The sequence below is a fragment of the Brassica oleracea genome, chromosome C1 (genome assembly GCF_000695525.1).
Source record: "Brassica oleracea var. oleracea cultivar TO1000 chromosome C1, BOL, whole genome shotgun sequence".
NCBI classification, from domain to species: domain Eukaryota; kingdom Viridiplantae; phylum Streptophyta; class Magnoliopsida; order Brassicales; family Brassicaceae; genus Brassica; species Brassica oleracea.
In genome coordinates, this window is record NC_027748.1 from 4,108,333 (window position 1) to 4,125,945 (window position 17,613).

Sequence of the window (17,613 nt, forward strand, 5' to 3'; positions counted from 1 at the left end):
GTCGGGTCGGATCAAGGTCAGGATTAGTTATAATTCGAGTCGGGTCGGATCGGTTATTATACCAATCTATTTAACCCGGTACAGATGGGCTTATTGGCCCAATAAGGTCTCTCTCCTCTGTCATTCGTTTGTTTTGTTTCGCCTCCTTCGTTCTTCTTCTTCGTCTTCAGCTAAGTTTAGCTTCTTCTGCTCCATCTTCCCCCAAGCGATAGAAGAACTAGGTATTGTTTCTCGCTCTCTCCAATTCGAGTTTTGTTTCTTGTTCGTGATCTCAGTTTCCGTTACTCGATGTAGCTTTGTTGTTAGATTCTTCGATTCACTCTTAGATACTGATTCGCTAAGTGTAGAAGAAGCTGTTTTTTGTTGATTCATATGATAAATAAATTTCGATGCTTTTTGTTTTTTCGATGCATTATAGATGGATCGAAGACAGCACGATTACGCTGCACCTTCTGGGCTGCCTTATGCTCAGCAGCAAGTTCCAAACTTTCAACAACAACAGCAGCAATTTGGATTCCATCCTCAGCATCAACAGTATCCACCACCAATGAACGCTTCTGGTTTTATGCCACCTCATCCTTCTATGCAGCAACAGTTCCCTTACCAGCATCCTATGCATCAGCAGCACCCTCCTCACCCACAGATGTTTAATCAACAGCACCCTCCACATCATCACCACCTTCCTCCCCCATTCCCTGGACCGTTTGATTCAGCTCCTCCTCCTCCACCTCCAGCTGACCCTGAGCTGCAGAAGCGTATCGATAAGCTGGTTGAGTATTCCGTTAAGAACGGTCCTGAGTTTGAGGCTATGATGCGTGATAGACAGAAGGATAATCCTGATTACGCGTTTCTCTTTGGCGGTGAAGGGCATGGTTATTACCGCCATAAGCAGTTTGTCTCTATGCATCATCCCCCTGGAGGACCTTTTGATCCTCAGTTTCCGTCACCTTCCATGCCTATGATGCATCACCCGCCGCCGAATCCCATGATGAGTCCTGGTGCTTTGGGAGTTCAGCCGATTCGCCAACCTCCTTTCCCACCGTTCCATGACCACCAGCAGCATCATCTTCCGCAGCCTCATCCGTTTGCGCCGCCACCGCCTCATGCTCGTCCTGATTTTGATCAGTCAGTTCATGCTTTCAGGGGTCTTTCTGGTCCACTCCCTGCTGATGTTGCTGTGGAGCTGAATAGTGTGTTGGCCAACCTTAATGGCACTAAGGATTCTATCAAAAGTGCTAAGATTTGGTTTATGCAAAGATCTCCCTTTGCTCCAGCTTTGGCAGAGGCGCTTAGAGACAGGGTCTTTGCAACGGATGATTCTGAGAAGCAGATGCACATAGTTTATCTCGCTAATGACATTCTCTTTGACAGGTATCTGAACTAAATCACTGATTACTCTTTATATTATTCAAGGGACTTATTGTGTAGTCTGTGCTTTCAAACTCTGGTTCATTTGATATATATGTGTTGCAACATTATGATTCTTTTAACACAGTTTGCAGAGGAGGACAAACTTGCACGAGTTTGACAACGAAGCCCTTGCTTTCAGACCTGTTTTGGGTTCCATGCTGGGAAAGATTTACCACTGTCCACATAACAAGGAAGCAAACCAGTCGCGTCTGGAGAACCTGTTGCAGTTCTGGGCTTCTAAGGAGGTTTTTGATCAAGATACCATCTCCTCCCTTGATAAAGAGATGAGAAGTGGACCACCTCCAAATACCTTTTCTCGTTCACCCATTATAGCAGCAAACTCATTGCAGCATCCAGGTACTCCTACTCTTCTTCCCTCAGAGAAACTAAAAAACATAACTCAACCTATGCAAGTTCAATTCAGTTATTGATTCGAGCAGACACTACAAGTTTTTTTTTTATCTTTATCCACTTGCAGGAATGCTGCAACAGCAACAAAGCAGTAATGTTCCTAGCACAATGAACTTAGAGCATCTGGCTAGTAATCCGGTCGCAGCTCAACAGTTTATCCCAAATTCGCTTCCTCCTGGTGCCTTTCCCGGTTCCATACCCTCAGTTCCACCTCCAACACAACCACCTGCTGGTGAGAAGCAGGCTCCTTATCCTCTTTTTCCTCCTGGTCTGATCCCTGGGATGGTCAGAAAGATGCAAGTCGGAAGTGGTGTGCCTTACTCCCCACTAAGCCCTCTTGATATCCCGACAGTCATACCACCGTCTGTTACACCTCAGTCTCAAGTACTCGAGAGAGTATCAAAGTTCTTCAAGGAGATAGGTGAGGTCAACCCGAGTGAAGGTCCCATGGGATCTGAATCGCAAGACGACTATGACGATTACGAGCGGGACAGTCCAGTGCGCAAAGGAGGTGCATGCATTCCTCCACCTGCTAATCTACAGGTTGACCCCGAGACAGGGACATATGCGGATGGAAGCACGGATAAAAAGAGCACGTCCGGGAGATTGGGACTTGGAGCAACAGCTGATCCAAACGAACCAACTCAGTATGATGATGTTTATACATCTTACAGGAAACACAGAAGTACGAATTATCACACAACCATGAGTGCAAGATCTACAGCCAGATGAGATTCAGTTCAACTTCTCATCTTCTTATGGCTACTCTCTACTTCAGTCTGTTTAGAGTTACGAAAATAAACCTTCTCGTCTTCTTGTTACTGTGACAAAAATATGATCTTCTCAGCTTTGGAAAAGACTTATCAACACATCCATTTATTCAGTTAATTTTTTGCACTAAACCAAACTTGGACAACACATTTCATCTTTTCATCAGGACATCAGATACTTTGAATTTTTGTTACTGGTAAAACAAAACCTTGATAAATACAGAAAAGTTAAGAAAACATCATATTATTATCCTTTTTCCTCATATACAGCATTCTTATGTAATGACTTATGTAATATTACTCAGCTTTGAAAATATACTAGTGCTCTTGAACATCTGCTATGGATTAATGCAAAGCCTTGATAAAAAAGAAAAGGGGTTTAGATTACTCGGTAATGTGACAGAAACACAAGTATCACAGAAGTAAACCAAGATTCACTTGCACAAAAGGGCAAGAATGATAGTAAAAGACAATATCATCCACTAAACTCTCAATAGTATTCATATGAGAAAAATCTGCAGAGTCTGGCAAATTGTCCACGCTTTAGCTTTGAGATGGAAAGATATTAAGGAGCGAGCCTTAGGGGGTCACGAGGGAAGAGAGATGTTTTGCGGATGTTGTTGAGGCCACAGAAGAGCATAACCACTCGCTCCAGCCCCACACCGAATCCACCGTGAGGTGGTGCACCGTACCTGTAAACATTATTATTTGTAGCCACCGTCAACTCTGATAACCAATGCTAGAAACCAAACTGGCTCAGTTTGTGGTTTATTTATTACCTGAATGAATCGATGTATGTTTTTATTGTATCGACATCAATCCCAAATCGTATTGCCTGTTCCTTCAAGAGTTCTGGGTCATGGACACGTTGAGCTCCGGATATGATTTCCTCACCTAGGACAGAAACCACAAACATAAGTATTAGAATGTGTGGTATCTTAGTTGGTGAGAACTAAGAAGACTACTTAATCGGCGAGGAAACACATAAGATAGAAACAGAAAACTCAAAGATGCACCTCTTATGAAGACATCGAATGAGTTGCTGTAGTTAGAATCGTCCGCACAGGGCATAGTGTAGAATGGCCTAACCGCCGAAGGATAGCGATGCAGGATGTAGAACTCCGTATTGTACTTCTCCAGAACGAGCTGGCCAAGCTTTCTCTCAACTTCTGTATTTAGATCTCCAAGAGGATCAGCCTCGACACCAGCTTCCTGTAAACACATTAAAATTCAAGAAAACCAATTGTTACTAACATTCCATTCAAATAACTCATCAAGTCAAATGCAAAAAGACAAGTCTTACCTTCAGCATTTGAATCCCTTCTGCAAAGGGTATAGTCAATGTTTTTGGAAGAAACTGCAAGTTTAGTGCAAGTCATCAGAATACAATAATATACAAAAAGAAAAACTCAGCTTCCAGATATTACTTGCTTCTATTGTATGGTTACCTTCAACGGCTGAAAAGGGTATTGCTTTCTAATAGCTTCAAGTTCCTTTGAGCACCTCTCCTCTAATTTAGTGAATATGAACGGAAACAACTCGCCCACAATATCCATTACCTGCACAGACACCAAGTATTAAGCACCAGTGGCAGAACATATATACTTGAGAGGAAATCATATTACAAACAGCACAAACTTACCTCAGAATAGTGCTTGTGAATCGCCATCTCAACATCAAGACCAATAAATTCACACAGATGTCTATGAGTGAACGAATCTTCTGCTCTGTAAACAGCACCAACCTCAAAGACACGTTCCAAGTCACCACATATTGCCATCTGCTTATGAAGCTGAGGAGACTGAGCTAGACAAGCAGGCTGCCCTTTGTACTCCAACCTAAATACAGCAGCACCACCTTCACTACTACCAGCAATCAATTTCGGTGTGTGGATTTCAAGAAAACCCTTAGATAGTAAGAATTCTCTGAATGCCTGCAAAAAATATCACGCATGTTCAACAAAAGCAACATAGAAGAAAGCAAATAAATCATGGAAGGACCAGGATTATTATTAGCACAGTTCTGATAACACATGTTCAATGAAAACTCTATCCTAGTCTTGATGCATACACTAATAATACAAATGATAAAAACCCTAATCCTCTTGCATATCAAACAAATCCTTATAGAAGATGGCTTACAATTTGGACATGGCACTGAATGCGGAAGATAGCTTGATTAGCCGGTGTCCTGAGGTCGATCACTCTATTGTTCAAACGTGTATCCTGATTGGCACCAGGTTTCCCTGCCTGCAACAATCATAGAAACAACAACTCTTAAAGCATTCAGAATAACACAACTAATCTCCACAACATCATTACGCTACCTGAATGTCTGCTTCACTCCGGGCAGCGTCCTCAACATTAAGTGGTAACTTCTGCAAGGCACTGTTGACGCAGTACACTTTCCTCACTTGTATCTCAACCTACCAATAACATTTAAAGTTAACGTCTTTTGATATCACAATGAACTAATAAAACAAATAGGTACCTGCTGCGTGGTTCCCGTCAGAGGTTCCTTGGGGAGAACGACAACACCAATGACATCAACAAAGGATTCGCCACTCAGCTGCTTAAGGAACTTAACCATGTTGACACTCACATTCCTCTCCTTGGACTCAGTAACCACACACTGAACCGTGAATCCACTCTGCCTCAAGATCACAAACCCCAACTTGCTAGAAACCGGACGATTCGTGTGCACACGGCCCCTGATCAGAACCTCTGATCCAGCGATCTCCTCCACCAGCTCGCTCACGTTAGTCCACTCCTTCCCCTCGACAGCCTCTCTCCACTTCCCGGCTTTGGGATCGGCCGTGGACTGCAACTCGGTGAGGGTGACGTCGCCGTAGTTTCTGGAAGACGATTCATCCTCGAGGGAAAGAGAAGCGGTCTTGCGAGCGGCTTCTTCTTGCTCCTGGCGGCGGCGCATCTTCTCGAGCTTCGCGGCTTCCTTCTTGGCGGCTTTCTTGCTGATCTTCTCTCCGGATTCGTCCGGTGTCTCGGTGGATGGCGGTTGAATCTCCGGCTCCGATGACATGATGGTGATAGCTCAAATCGATAGGTTTTTCACGAGGTGGAATGAGAAATGTGGAAAACCCTACGCGATACGAGTTGTTAGTTTAATTTCATGTTGGGTTGGGCCTGGCTAAATTAGGCCCATTTGGGTTTTTGATATAAAAGCCCGAGAAAAGGTTTTTGATATAAAAGCCCGAGAAAAGGGAAAGTAAATATTACAGAAGGAGACAAAGCGTGAAGGAGAGAAAAGACTGTTGCTCGTAACTTTAAAGCTACTTACGCGCCGCCTCATACGACGACGAATCATCCCCTGCGAAATGACAAGGTGATGGGACACGTGTCCAGATGCTAAAGCGCGTGTGAAGCAGCTTCTCTAAGAGAGAGTGTGGGTCGGGGAAGCTGTTCCAATAAATAAAGAAACGAATTTGACAGCAAAGAACGACGGAGACTAAAGTAAAGGGGAAGCAACGACGACTGACTCATCTCTCCTCCTCCGCCTCGCTAGCTCTGAAATTGATCGGAAGTAAGGTTCTGTGATTCCGAGTTGATTCCTCCGGGTTAGGTTCTGATATCTCTTGATCAGCTCAATACTTATCCGAAGTCAAGGGATTCGTGTTTCTTCCAGCTCAAATCTACTGGTTTTGAGGTCCTATGAAGCTCTAGGTAAAACCATGATTCCTTCCTCCAGCTTATTCCCTCATGGTATCATTGGATCTGTGTTTGAGTTTGTGGGAAAATGAAATTTCTTTTGTGGACCTCATTTGTTCGCGTGTTTTCTTTGAATTGAAAGTTTGATACTTTATATTACTTTGCTTATTTCCTTTAGAAACTACGAGAGCTGAGAGAATCAAGGATCTGGTTCCAACTTAATTCCCGAAAAGTTTCATTCTTTTGTTTCTATTTTAGGGAGAATATGGTGTGTTAGAGCAACCTTAGTCTCGATACAGGTTTAGGACAACATGATCTTTCGTTTCTTCTAGCTTCTTCTTGCTCTGCTTTCACAACGTTATGTTAGTTACTGCAATGAAATAAAAGACCTTTCTTTTTGATAGTGATGGTAGGAAGTATTGTGTTCCTCATTAGCTTTGTTTGTTCATTGTTTATTTGTTTGTTTCAGGTGTATGTTGGAGTGATTGAAAGACAATAACACGTGTACCACGTCATTAGAAACGATGCTTGAGGGACCAAGATTCGATGTGCTCGCCGCTGGCCATCACAACAACGACCACAACTACTACCCATTCACCCAAGACTTTTACCAAAAGCTAGGCGAAGAAGAAGGTACAAACATGTCCACAGACAGTATGCAAACAAGTAACGCCGGAGGCTCCGTCTCCATGTCTGTGGATAACAGCAGCGTCGGTTCAAGCGACGCTCTTATTGGCAACCCCGGTTTAAAGCCTATGCGCCATCCCTACTCTCTCTCCGTTGGACAAAGCGTCTTCCGCCCCGGAAGAGTTACGCACGCGCTCAACGACGACGCCTTAGCACAAGCGTTGATGGATAGTAGCTACCCAACCCAGGGACTCGCAAACTACGAAGAGTGGACGATAGATCTGAGGAAGCTTCACATGGGACCCGCTTTCGCTCAAGGAGCGTTTGGTAAGTTGTACAGAGGGACTTACAACGGGGAAGACGTAGCCATCAAGATACTCGAGAGGCCAGAGAATAGTCCGGAGAAGGCACAAGCTCTCGAACAGCAGTTTCAGCAGGAGGTCTCTATGCTCTCGTATTTGAAGCACCCCAACATCGTCAGGTTTATCGGCGCATGCATTAAGCCGATGGTGTGGTGCATAGTGACTGAATATGCAAAAGGAGGTTCGGTGAGACAGTTTTTGACCAAGAGACAGAACCGAGCTGTGCCGTTGAAGTTGGCTGTTAAGCAAGCGTTGGATGTTGCTAGAGGGATGGCTTATGTCCATGAGAGGAACTTCATACACAGGGATCTGAAGTCAGATAACCTCCTCATATCAGCTGATCGGTCCATCAAGATTGCTGACTTTGGCGTTGCGAGAATCGAAGTTCAAACCGAAGGGATGACTCCAGAGACAGGAACTTACAGATGGATGGCCCCGTAAGTTGAATATTATTGTCCTTTATAACCTTAAGTCTCTGCAAGTGACTAAAGTCTTGTTTGTGGATTGATGATGCAGAGAGATGATTCAGCATAGACCCTACACTCAGAAAGTAGACGTCTATAGTTTTGGAATCGTGCTGTGGGAGTTGATAACGGGCCTTCTACCGTTCCAGAACATGACGGCGGTTCAAGCTGCTTTCGCGGTGGTGAACAGAGGAGTGCGTCCAACGGTTCCAGCGGATTGTCTCCCTGTGCTTGGCGAGATCATGACGCGTTGCTGGGATGCGGACCCTGAAGTCCGTCCTTGTTTCGCAGAGGTTGTCAGTCTTCTTGAGGGGGCCGAAACAGAGGTAATGACGACTGTGCGGAAAGCCCGTTTCAGGTGTTGCATGACGCAACCAATGACAATCGACTGATCTGTTGTGTGAAAGTAAGAGAGAGAGGGCATAAAAAGAAGAAAACAGAGGAAGCAAGAAATGGATTTAGATATATATGTAAGTTTGTGTGTGTGTTGATATTTAATATCCTGTTTGTATCTCTTTTCCAAATGATAGGAGAAGTAACCCAACCATTTTAGACCACTAATACTTTTGTATGAAGTAAGAAAAAGGATGTACTGCGACGACTGTCTGAAGTGTTTGGTTTAGTTTTCCTTGAATTCATCGTCTTCTACTGTGGACAGAAGAGCATTTGATGTGTGATGAATCTGATGATGATGCATGCCTTATTCTATCTCGCTCTCCTTTTTAAATTCGTGTATCAGTAGCATCTCACTAAGTATGACATGAGAAATCATGATTATGAGAATATGTTTCTCTTCTTAAATACTGATCATCAAATAAACTCGATACAAAGTGACTTAGCATGCTCTGTCTCACCATCATCACATGATCAGAATCATCATCTGTTGGTCTCCGTCTGCCAATCTCGTACAACCTGGCTAAGGAAAACATTTCTTCTTGATCTAATGTAAAGAATACAAAGTTCCCTAGGTGTGGTTTTCATAATCTTATGTGAGAAAGTGAATTCATGGTCAAGTTTCACACAAATTATTCTCAACTGGGGTTTATGCCAACTCTGAGTTCTCTAAAGCCCATCGCATATCACTATGCTCAGCGGTTGATGTTTGTAAGATTGACCTGCAAGTACAGAGCCTATTAGACAGGTACATTGCTGCAGTTTGATATGCAAAAAAAGAAGTTATCCTTTAGATTATTGTGGAAAGTATACACATCTACTATTTTTAGGCAGATATAAAATCAAAAGCATCAACTTCGTCTTTTAGAAGATTCGGGACCACTCATAATGGGCAACTTTTGATGTTTCCTTCATTTTTTATAAGTCTTGTATAATGTATTACATCGCAAGCCCTGCACAGCAGATACTCTGTCCATTTTCTACTTCTTTTTCTTTCTTTTGTCTACCAGACTGAACATTAATATTAACTGAACGAAACGAAGCCTTCTTCAGTCAGGGGTAAAAACATTATTGACCTGTGAACACTTCACCACACTAAAGTGAATTCTGCAATGTCTTTACCCAAGATTTTTCAATGGCTTATGGCATAGGAGCTCCTCACCAAGTTTTCATTTATTAACTTCTCATCATTTATTTGTCTCACTAACTATAACCAAGATAATTATGAAGGCAGGAGTCTTGTTGTATTATAGTTGTTTTTTGTTGTATTATAATTGTAATCAGACATTTGAAGTATGTAGGTAGATATTTGCTCAGAAAAAAAAAAGAAGTATGTAGATACAAACTATAAACAGAAAGGGTGGGAAAGTGGTCTGGGGTCTGGGTGCTTTTGGTTGTTTGGGACTTCTAGGGATAACTATGATTGGTTATTTTGGTTTTGTACTTCTTTTGGTTCAGCGTCTGTAACTCGTCTCTCGTTCAGTAATAAAGAAGAATTGTTTATCAACCAACCTTAACAGATTGTTTCATAGCCCTGAAGCCTCTTTCGCAGAAAACCTTCTCCATTATGAGCTTTAATTAGTACACACAGGAGAAGCAAAGTAGAGATGGTGAGCACCAAATCAGCTCTCAAGGAATAAGAGATCAAACAGGTAAGCAATACATAAATCTCAATTATTATTATTTAGTTTATCAATAAACACCAAACTTATCCAAAGAAAAGAAAAGGAAATAATCAAAACCATCAAACTTTCTTTCTTCAGAGTATTCACAGAACAATATACAGACACACTGACAAGAGTAGCAACACCGCCACTGATCTTGTCATCCTGGCACTCGCTTCACCACCTGAAGAATCCGACTTAATCATTATCTTAAACTTACAACTCCCAACAGAAGGATCATTCGTAGTGATCACAGACAAACCAGGGAACTTACACGCACTATCCAGCTGATCACTCACCTGATAATAACTATTAAACGCATACGAAACATTCTGCGCTAGATTCAAGTTCCCACAAGACGAACCATACCCAAGACTAGTGCAATCAGCATGATCACAAGCGTAACTCACGCTCGGTCCAAGCTGAGGATCTTGTAGATTAGCCGAAGGCGCGAGAACACACCATTTCTTCGCCATATGACGCACACCTTTAGCCGGAACCAGACCGTTACCGTTACCAAGACTCAGCTGATACTTAGGCTGCCCATCAATATAAAAAATCCCCCAGTGTCTCTCAAAGTTCCCCGGCTGAATGCTCTTAGCATCTTCGTCGATAAGGCTAAACAAGTAAGCGTCCATAGGACCAGGTCTCATAGGCGTCCCTCTCCCCGCCTTCTGACGGTTCATGAACCCTTGGTTATACCGCCTCGCGTACTGCATGTTCGCGTTCTTGTCACCATCCGTGGGCCACCCGACTTCCCCGACGATGATGGACATGTTACCAAACCCGTTCTTCTGTAAAGACCAGACTAATGTATCGTAGTTCGCGTCGAGGACGTTGTCGTAGATTCTCCCGTTATCATTAACAGGAGAGTCTGTTCCGTCGAAGAAGGCGAACTCCACGGGGAAATGAGGGTCGTTGTAGAGGCTGATGAAAGGGTAGATGTTGATAGTGAAGGGAGCTTGGTTGTCGCTTAGGAACTTGATTATGCTGATCATGAGGTCGCGTATCTCGGCTCTGAAGTCTCCGTCTGAAGGTAGATTAGACGCGTTTTCGTACACGTCAGCGTTGAGAGGGACTGTGACTTTCACCTGGGAGGCTAAACCGGCTTTGATGAGAGCTGATTGTATGTTCTGAAGTGCAGGGAGTGTTATCCCCTCGAATGTTCCGTTGAATGCCTTCAAGAAAGGCTCATTCCCAACTGCCACGTACCTACGTTTTACCACACATCAACACAACAGTTTGTTACTTCCATCTTTAGGCCTAGCCGAATGAAGAAAATTACATAAGTATAGCTGAAAACAGAATTTTAGACACCCGAATTCATATAAAAACAAAATTAAATTAAATTTTTGTTACTTCAATCTTTGGATGCCCAAATATTTGAAGAAAATTAGATAAATATAGCTCAAAAACAAAATTTTAGACAACCAAATTTATATAAAAACAAAATTTTAACTGAATCATTAATAAATTGCATATGGTCCCCTAAATATAGTCCTTTACATTTGCATAGGAACAAGATTATCTTCAAAGTCTTAATCTTTACTCATCAACTACAATCAAACTCTAAAGACTAAAGCTTTAGGACTAACCTGATATCGACGCCGTTGGAGGAGACGTGTGCAGAGACGTTCTGAGAGACCCATCTCTCTGCGACCGCGACGCTTCCGGCAATAGGAGCGAGCAAGTCGTTGGGGATTCCGACCATGACCTGAATCCCCGACCGACTCAAGGCTCTGAGAATCTGAGAGTCGGCTTCGAAAAGTTTCACCTTTTGGATTCCGTTTTCACGGAGAAGCCTGACTACTGTAGCTGGAGGCAGCGGATGACTCGCCTGCGAGCCCCAGTTCACGCCGATCCCTTCAACTTCGATGAACAAGTTACCGTACAGTAAAATGATTAGGAAAGAGACAGCGACAACACTTTTAGACAACATCGGGGAATAAAAAGACAAAACGTAGACACTCGAGAACAGCTAAAAATCTGAACTTTTTGGATTGAGATGAGCTCTCAGATGTATGAATCAGTGAAGTTGGAAGCTTGAGTTTGAAGAGAAGAACAGAGCTGGTTTTTAGCTGTTTCAATCACCTGAGATATATTATTGTTTTCTTTCTTTTTAATACTACTATAGGGTGGGATTTGGACAAGAAGGAGCAAGAAGTTTCAAGAAATTAAAAATGAAACTCGGTGAAGTACACGATACTTGAGAATGTTTTTGTTTTCTCTCTCTCTCTCTCTCTCTCTCTCTCTCTCTCTCTCTCTCTCTTTTTGTTGTTGCGCAAATCGAACAAAAGCTAGGAGAATGCCTTTTTTATTGGAGTCTGTCCCAATGTCTGAAAGGTGTGTTGGATTGGTACACTAATCTTAAATTAGCAGTTTATTATGTTAAATTTTAAAATAAGAAAAAAAAAAGAAACTTGAAGAGAAACGTTTTAATGTTTTTGTTTCCACTAAGGTGTTGGTTTGCTTAAAGTATATCAATTAATTTTAATAACTTGAACTGATCTTATTTTTATATAGTACCAAATTTGATAGACTGGAAAGTATATTATATAAGACCATCTCTAACTCATCTCTGTAATAGAGATCTCTAAAATAAAAACAAAAATAGAGATGGTGTTTTTGCTCTAATGTGTTCCTCTATAATAGAGGAATGCTATATTTGCCTCTATAAATAGAGGAATGCTATTTTTTTTCTATATTTAGGAGAAAAAATAACATTATTTTATTTATAGAGGTAAATATAGCATTACTTTATTATAGAGGAACATATTGGAGCAAAAACACCATTTATATTTTCCTCTATGTTAGAGATCTCTATTATAGAGATGGATTGGAGATGCTCTAATACAGTTAAATTTGATGCTTTATACTAAATTTTAATAGTATTATTTTTAAAGAGTATTGGTTGTATTTTTGTCTGTGTTAGATTTAGCTACTGCTAAATAAGATTGTGTTTGATGTGAGGCAAGGGCATGTGGATGAGGTCAAGCAGAGGTGTAAGGCGAAAGAAGAAAAAAGAATCTTTAAAAGATTGAGGAGCAGTGTTACGTGATGCTCCCTGGAACTAAAGTTGAATGATAGTATCTGAAAAAAAAAATATTTTCTTTGTGGAACAGAGAAATGAAAGAGGTCGGCAGGTACGGTTGGTGAAGGAACATTTATTCTTCTCATTCAAGCGGCTCTCGTTTTTTCCTCCTTATATTATTATTGAGCCCATTTCTCGGCCCATTCAATATTTTTAGAGTGAAGTTGCAAACCTTACTTTTGCTTTCTGAGAAATAAGACATTGCAAAACATATGTATATAAAGAAAGAATCTCATGTGGGAGGTGTAAATGAAACCTAAAGTACTCTATATAAGAATTTCACTAACTTTAGATTGATTTTGAAAACTCATAAAAAACTAATATGATGGTATTAGGTTCAACAACACATGGTAACTCAATCCTAACTAGAATTAAGTTGATTCGAAGTTGCAAACCAGCACCCCGATATTTATATTTAATATTATTTAGGAAGTTCATATCTAAATTGACATGAGAGCTAAAACAATATAAAGGACATGCATATAAGACCATGAAATATGATGATCTAATTTTTTCATTTTTCTTCTTTTTCTTTAAATGCAATTTCAAGGAGAAAATGTATAAGGTTTATTTTAGTGGTTCAGGTGTTGTGAAATATTGCAACATTGAACAACAAATCTAAAACTACTTAGACATCCATTTTGTTTTTTAAGAGAACCATTATAACAAGTCAAGAAGGCAATAAATACTTTTCGACGTTTTATAAATGGAAGAACTATGCAATGTATTTAGATTATTCAGTGGTGGACATATATGTTCACCGACGTTCTTCATTCTCAACCACAATATCAGTCATCAAAAGTAATACTTTCAAGGGACAACTCTTACACGTGTGAGCTAGAAAACCCTACTCAGTTCCATAGCTTAATCAATAAGCGAAAACAACACAATACTTGTAAAGAAGACAAATATTATTTATAAGTTCGCATTATTTTGTTTGGATAGTCTGATGTGGAACAAGTGAATGAATGATATAAAGCATCACATCAAACGTCGGTCGATTGGTGAGAGAGAAACTGGTGTGAAACTGAAAAGCCGGTTCGACTTTTGGATAGCGAGATTCAAACTGCGCCACACGGTATGATTAAGAAAGCTCCGAAATATATATATGCTTTATAGTATCTATCTTTTAATTTGATTGGTTTAACCAAGCCAAAAACAATTTAAGTCAAACCAAAATCATTTTAATCCACTCAATCGTAGGTTATACAAACTACTTTTGCAATCTTGCGAGAGAGAGCAAAAGAGCTGTCATCTTTTCCGGGGGACAACAAAAGCCCATTTTTAAAAATAATCGTACTCGTAATCAAGAGTGAAAATATAAAGTGACCGGTTGGTTTGGTTTGTTTTGATTGTGCAGGATTAAAGCATCACTAAAAAGTAAAAACGAAATAATGATTCAGATGAAAAAGGCAAGTGATAAGGGACAAGTAAAAAGGTCGATCGGGTAGTGTAGAGAGAGAGAGATAGCATCCACTGGTAGTCAACCGTGTGGTGGCCAATTCTGGTCGGTGAATTGTTACTTTTTTTGTGTGTAATTAAGGATCGGATAAGGCATCCAACGATCCTGGTTCCCTTTTCTTGATATATATAGTGATGTTAAATATATTTTCTTGTATGTAAAACACAAGTTGCTCTTTTTGGGATGTCAGAAATACAAACGTCGACGATCCATTATAAGAAAGAGATACATAGTTATATCTCAAAAACAACAATGGTGTTACTTGTGTCTAAATGCAAATATAATAACAATGAATGAAATAGAGATGATCTTGTAGATAAGAAAACGACAGGAGTAAGATTTTTTCTTTCTTTTGATAGCAGATTTCAGCTCCCGTATCGTCCCGAGATCTTCGCTCAAGACGTTAGTTACCCCGGAGGTCGATCGTTGATGTTCCCGCGAATTTTTGCTCAAGCGCGTTAACAACTTCCTCTTGATTGACCCATTGGGTCTCTAATTGGGCCTAAATTTGACGATCTGACTTGTTGAAATATATATGAAAATGGGCTTCTTTGCATTTTTGGACTGATTATAATGAAATAGATGTAGATAAATATCGAATCTTTTCGCTATAATCTGCCTTAATAATAAATAAAGAAATAAAAAGGTCAACAAGAATCTTTCTGACACTCGTGAACGCGGAGCCTTTTGAGGGATTCATCCGAATTCTCAGTGCAACTTGACAAGTTATCATCAACACCATCTTCTCCCAAATCACAATCAAACCAAACCACATCCTCCGATCTCAAGATTCGTCGTGTCTGTAAGTGTTCTTTGTCGTAAATTTTCCCTGTGCGTTTTTTTGTTTGTTTGGGGAATATTTTATATCTTTGTGATCCGATACATTAGGAGAAGAAAAAGATGGCGGTAACTATGAAACAGATGTCGTTGATCGTGTCTTTGTTTGGCTTCTTGTCGTTTATTCTTGGAGTCATCGCTGAGAACAAGAAGGTATATAATATCTCAAAGTCTTCTCCTTTTCATTATTATCTGCTAGTCTTTTCTCAGAAAAAAAAATTGAATGTTGCTGAATATCGCAAGTTATATTTGTTCGTATCACATTAATCTCACTCCGTAATTGTATTGAGTCATATGTATCAAACAGTGATCACGAGCAAGTACACTTGTTACAGCTTCATAATTATATATCTAACCATGGAGAAACTATTTTTATTTCCTGTTTGTTTAGAATGCTTCTCGTTGTTGTTTGTGCTATCTATTGCTCCTCTTGCTTAATAGAAGATGTCAGATTTGATTTTACTAACATAGCATTAAAACAGTGATAATATTTCACAGCTCCCTAACAATATACCTAATGATAGAGAAGCCAATTGTTTCATCTTAGTTTTTGGATACTCTGCTGAAACCATACCGAAATCTACATTTTTTTCTTTCTACACAATTGTTTGACCGTCACTGATCTCTCTAGGCTTTCTCTTTTGTAATTGTTCTCTGATTATGAGATTTGTTTGTTTTTTTTTTTTTGCTTAGCCTGCGTCTGGGACTCCAATAAACGGAAAGGGTGTAGTTATCTGCAAATACCCATCTGATCCAACTGTTGCCTTGGGTTACCTTTCTGCTGCCTTTCTCCTTGCCTGCACCGTTGCTGGATACAAATCCCTGTTCATCTCTTACAAGGGAAGGTCTGTTCCCAACTCTGTCCTGTTCAAAAGCACCAGCTTCTCTGTCTTCTTTAACATTGCCTTGTAAGCATTTTTTCTCCTTTTTTAAATCTCGATCCTACTTTCAGCAATACATATCTTAACCCCAGTTCATTGCTGTGTGGTAGTATTAATAGAGCTGTTTGTTGCCTATGGTTTTGGTCTTGTAGGATAACATCTGGACTAGCTTTGTCTCTGTTGCTATGGCCAACCATTACAGAGCAACTTCACTTGACCCGTAATGTACACCGGAACTTAGAGACCAGCTGCCCCACGGCTAAGACCGGTCTCCTTGGTGGAGGCGCCTTTGTGTCATTGGACTCGTGTCTTTTCTGGTTGGTCGCTCTGATGCTCGCTGATAACGCCCGTGAAGACCATTTTGATGAAGCTGATAACAGAAACGGCGATGGGAACTCTTCCTCCAGGGATGTGAATCTCAAGATTGATGCTTGAGTGAATAATCTGCATCTGCTTACTGGTATTGGAGTTGTACTTAAAAGTGTTTTTATTCTACTGCTTGTTTGATTAGGAAAATTACAAATAGTTTCTTCTACATATATTTGATTTTAAAGATGCTATAAATTGTCTCTGAGCAGCTTACTGCACAATGATTCTCAAAGTTGTATATGTCAGATTCTTGATTTAGTAAATCTTTTGATTTGGTTTGATCTCTTATAATCTTATTGTTAAAAATCATAAATCTAATGCTTGGATCAAAACCCCTTGAGAAATTCATCTACGCCGTGTATTATGCCATCTCGATAACCAATCAAAGGTTTAAATAAAGCCCAATAGAAAGCCCGATAAAAGCCTAGTAAATTTAAACCCTTCAAAAAAATCCCTTTTACCGTGATCGTTGGAAAGAGAGGGAAGAGATGCCGCTCGGAGAGAGAGGAGGATGGGAGAGAAGCGAGTCCAGATACTGCGGCGTTGAGACTGACTTCTCCGACGATGTTCCTTCTCTTCTCTCCTTACACATCTCCACCGGCGGCTTTGACTATGTCCTTGCTCCTCTGGTTCGTTTCCTATATCGCTTCTCACTCCCTTTTCTGATATTTACTTCCCATCTCTAAAATAGTTTCCTTTCGCTCTTTGTGTAATGTTATTTACTCAAGATACAGACCGAGCTTAGTTGAAGGAAACGGTTCGGAAACTCAGGTTCTTCCAGTCTCTGGCTCTGACTTGGTCTTGTCGCCTTCTCAGTGGAGCAGCCATGTTGTCGGTATGATTGCTTCTAGCTATTTCTTGTGTTGCTAATGGATTCTGAAACCACATTGAAGCAAGAGATAGCGTGGGCTACACATACAGGTGCTTTATGACTCCATATATTGAAGTTGGTGAAGAGAAATATCGTTTAGCTAATGTTTGTTTTTCTGTTGCAGGCGTGTCTTCTTCCTACTCCTAAAGGGACCTCGTGTGCTAATTATGCTAGATGTGTGATTACGCGTTTAAGCACACACCAATTAACCTAATGTGCCAACAATACCACAATCGAATGGTATGTCATTGTAGCATTTTAGGATCGAATCCACAGAGAACTAGAGACTTATAACACCAAGAATACACAAACCTTCCTAATCTAAGCAAACAAGAA

The 17,613-nt window shown here is 40.6% G+C and overlaps 5 protein-coding genes and 1 long non-coding RNA gene across 6 annotated transcripts; 4 read left to right on the top strand and 2 right to left on the bottom strand.

The window, feature by feature from the left end:
- The first annotated feature begins 116 nt into the window (after positions 1-116).
- LOC106305057 (calcium homeostasis endoplasmic reticulum protein) lies at positions 117-2,739 on the top strand. The gene is made up of 4 exons (XM_013741441.1): positions 117-221; positions 419-1,371; positions 1,496-1,767; positions 1,889-2,739. Exons 2-4 carry the CDS (start codon positions 419-421, stop codon positions 2,551-2,553), a joined length of 1,890 nt encoding a protein of 629 aa, XP_013596895.1. The 5' UTR covers positions 117-221; the 3' UTR covers positions 2,554-2,739.
- A 214-nt stretch (positions 2,740-2,953) lies between these two features.
- Positions 2,954-5,676, bottom strand: LOC106305068 (aspartate--tRNA ligase 2, cytoplasmic). Its single transcript, XM_013741450.1, has 9 exons — positions 5,082-5,676; positions 4,918-5,016; positions 4,733-4,840; positions 4,234-4,524; positions 4,040-4,150; positions 3,895-3,948; positions 3,608-3,803; positions 3,371-3,485; positions 2,954-3,283 (listed from the first exon to the last, which is right to left on the bottom strand). Exons 1-9 carry the CDS (start codon positions 5,628-5,630, stop codon positions 3,157-3,159), a joined length of 1,650 nt encoding a protein of 549 aa, XP_013596904.1. The 5' UTR covers positions 5,631-5,676; the 3' UTR covers positions 2,954-3,156.
- A 350-nt stretch (positions 5,677-6,026) lies between these two features.
- LOC106314779 (serine/threonine-protein kinase HT1-like) lies at positions 6,027-8,347 on the top strand. The gene is made up of 3 exons (XM_013752601.1): positions 6,027-6,271; positions 6,726-7,682; positions 7,762-8,347. Exons 2-3 carry the CDS (start codon positions 6,781-6,783, stop codon positions 8,099-8,101), a joined length of 1,242 nt encoding a protein of 413 aa, XP_013608055.1. The 5' UTR covers positions 6,027-6,271; positions 6,726-6,780; the 3' UTR covers positions 8,102-8,347.
- Positions 8,348-9,762: 1,415 nt separating this feature from the next.
- On the bottom strand, positions 9,763-12,053 carry LOC106318292 (glucan endo-1,3-beta-glucosidase 5). Its single transcript, XM_013756205.1, has 2 exons — positions 11,362-12,053; positions 9,763-10,978 (listed from the first exon to the last, which is right to left on the bottom strand). The coding sequence occupies exons 1-2, from the start codon at positions 11,703-11,705 to the stop codon at positions 9,871-9,873; spliced, it is 1,452 nt and encodes a 483-aa protein (XP_013611659.1). The 5' UTR covers positions 11,706-12,053; the 3' UTR covers positions 9,763-9,870.
- A 2,897-nt stretch (positions 12,054-14,950) lies between these two features.
- On the top strand, positions 14,951-16,687 carry LOC106343036. Its single transcript, XM_013782147.1, has 4 exons — positions 14,951-15,121; positions 15,208-15,309; positions 15,850-16,064; positions 16,190-16,687. The coding sequence occupies exons 2-4, from the start codon at positions 15,220-15,222 to the stop codon at positions 16,470-16,472; spliced, it is 588 nt and encodes a 195-aa protein (XP_013637601.1). The 5' UTR covers positions 14,951-15,121; positions 15,208-15,219; the 3' UTR covers positions 16,473-16,687.
- A 180-nt stretch (positions 16,688-16,867) lies between these two features.
- LOC106296757 lies at positions 16,868-17,452 on the top strand. Its single transcript, XR_001261283.1, has 3 exons — positions 16,868-17,035; positions 17,135-17,327; positions 17,402-17,452. It is a non-coding gene; the product is annotated as an uncharacterized LOC106296757 (long non-coding RNA).
- Positions 17,453-17,613: the final 161 nt, after the last annotated feature.

What these genes read in the sequence shown, in the direction of transcription:
- LOC106305057 (XM_013741441.1), top strand. Translation starts at nt 419, where the DNA reads ATGGATCGAAGACAGCACGATTACGCTGCACCTTCTGGGCTGCCTTAT. An exon ending in AATGACATTCTCTTTGACAG is followed by an intron (nt 1,372 to 1,495) that starts GTATCTGAACTA and finishes CTTTTAACACAG; the next exon opens with TTTGCAGAGGAGGACAAACT. An exon ending in AAACTCATTGCAGCATCCAG is followed by an intron (nt 1,768 to 1,888) that starts GTACTCCTACTC and finishes ATCCACTTGCAG; the next exon opens with GAATGCTGCAACAGCAACAA.
- LOC106305068 (XM_013741450.1), bottom strand. Translation starts at nt 5,630, where the DNA reads ATGTCATCGGAGCCGGAGATTCAACCGCCATCCACCGAGACACCGGAC. An exon ending in AAGGGATTCAAATGCTGAAG is followed by an intron (nt 3,804 to 3,894) that starts GTAAGACTTGTC and finishes ATGTGTTTACAG; the next exon opens with GAAGCTGGTGTCGAGGCTGA. An exon ending in ACATACATCGATTCATTCAG is followed by an intron (nt 3,284 to 3,370) that starts GTAATAAATAAA and finishes TAATGTTTACAG; the next exon opens with GTACGGTGCACCACCTCACG.
- LOC106314779 (XM_013752601.1), top strand. Translation starts at nt 6,781, where the DNA reads ATGCTTGAGGGACCAAGATTCGATGTGCTCGCCGCTGGCCATCACAAC. An exon ending in ACTTACAGATGGATGGCCCC is followed by an intron (nt 7,683 to 7,761) that starts GTAAGTTGAATA and finishes TTGATGATGCAG; the next exon opens with AGAGATGATTCAGCATAGAC.
- LOC106318292 (XM_013756205.1), bottom strand. Translation starts at nt 11,705, where the DNA reads ATGTTGTCTAAAAGTGTTGTCGCTGTCTCTTTCCTAATCATTTTACTG. An exon ending in TCCAACGGCGTCGATATCAG is followed by an intron (nt 10,979 to 11,361) that starts GTTAGTCCTAAA and finishes GGTAAAACGTAG; the next exon opens with GTACGTGGCAGTTGGGAATG.
- LOC106343036 (XM_013782147.1), top strand. Translation starts at nt 15,220, where the DNA reads ATGGCGGTAACTATGAAACAGATGTCGTTGATCGTGTCTTTGTTTGGC. An exon ending in TCATCGCTGAGAACAAGAAG is followed by an intron (nt 15,310 to 15,849) that starts GTATATAATATC and finishes TTTTTTGCTTAG; the next exon opens with CCTGCGTCTGGGACTCCAAT. An exon ending in GTCTTCTTTAACATTGCCTT is followed by an intron (nt 16,065 to 16,189) that starts GTAAGCATTTTT and finishes TTGGTCTTGTAG; the next exon opens with GATAACATCTGGACTAGCTT.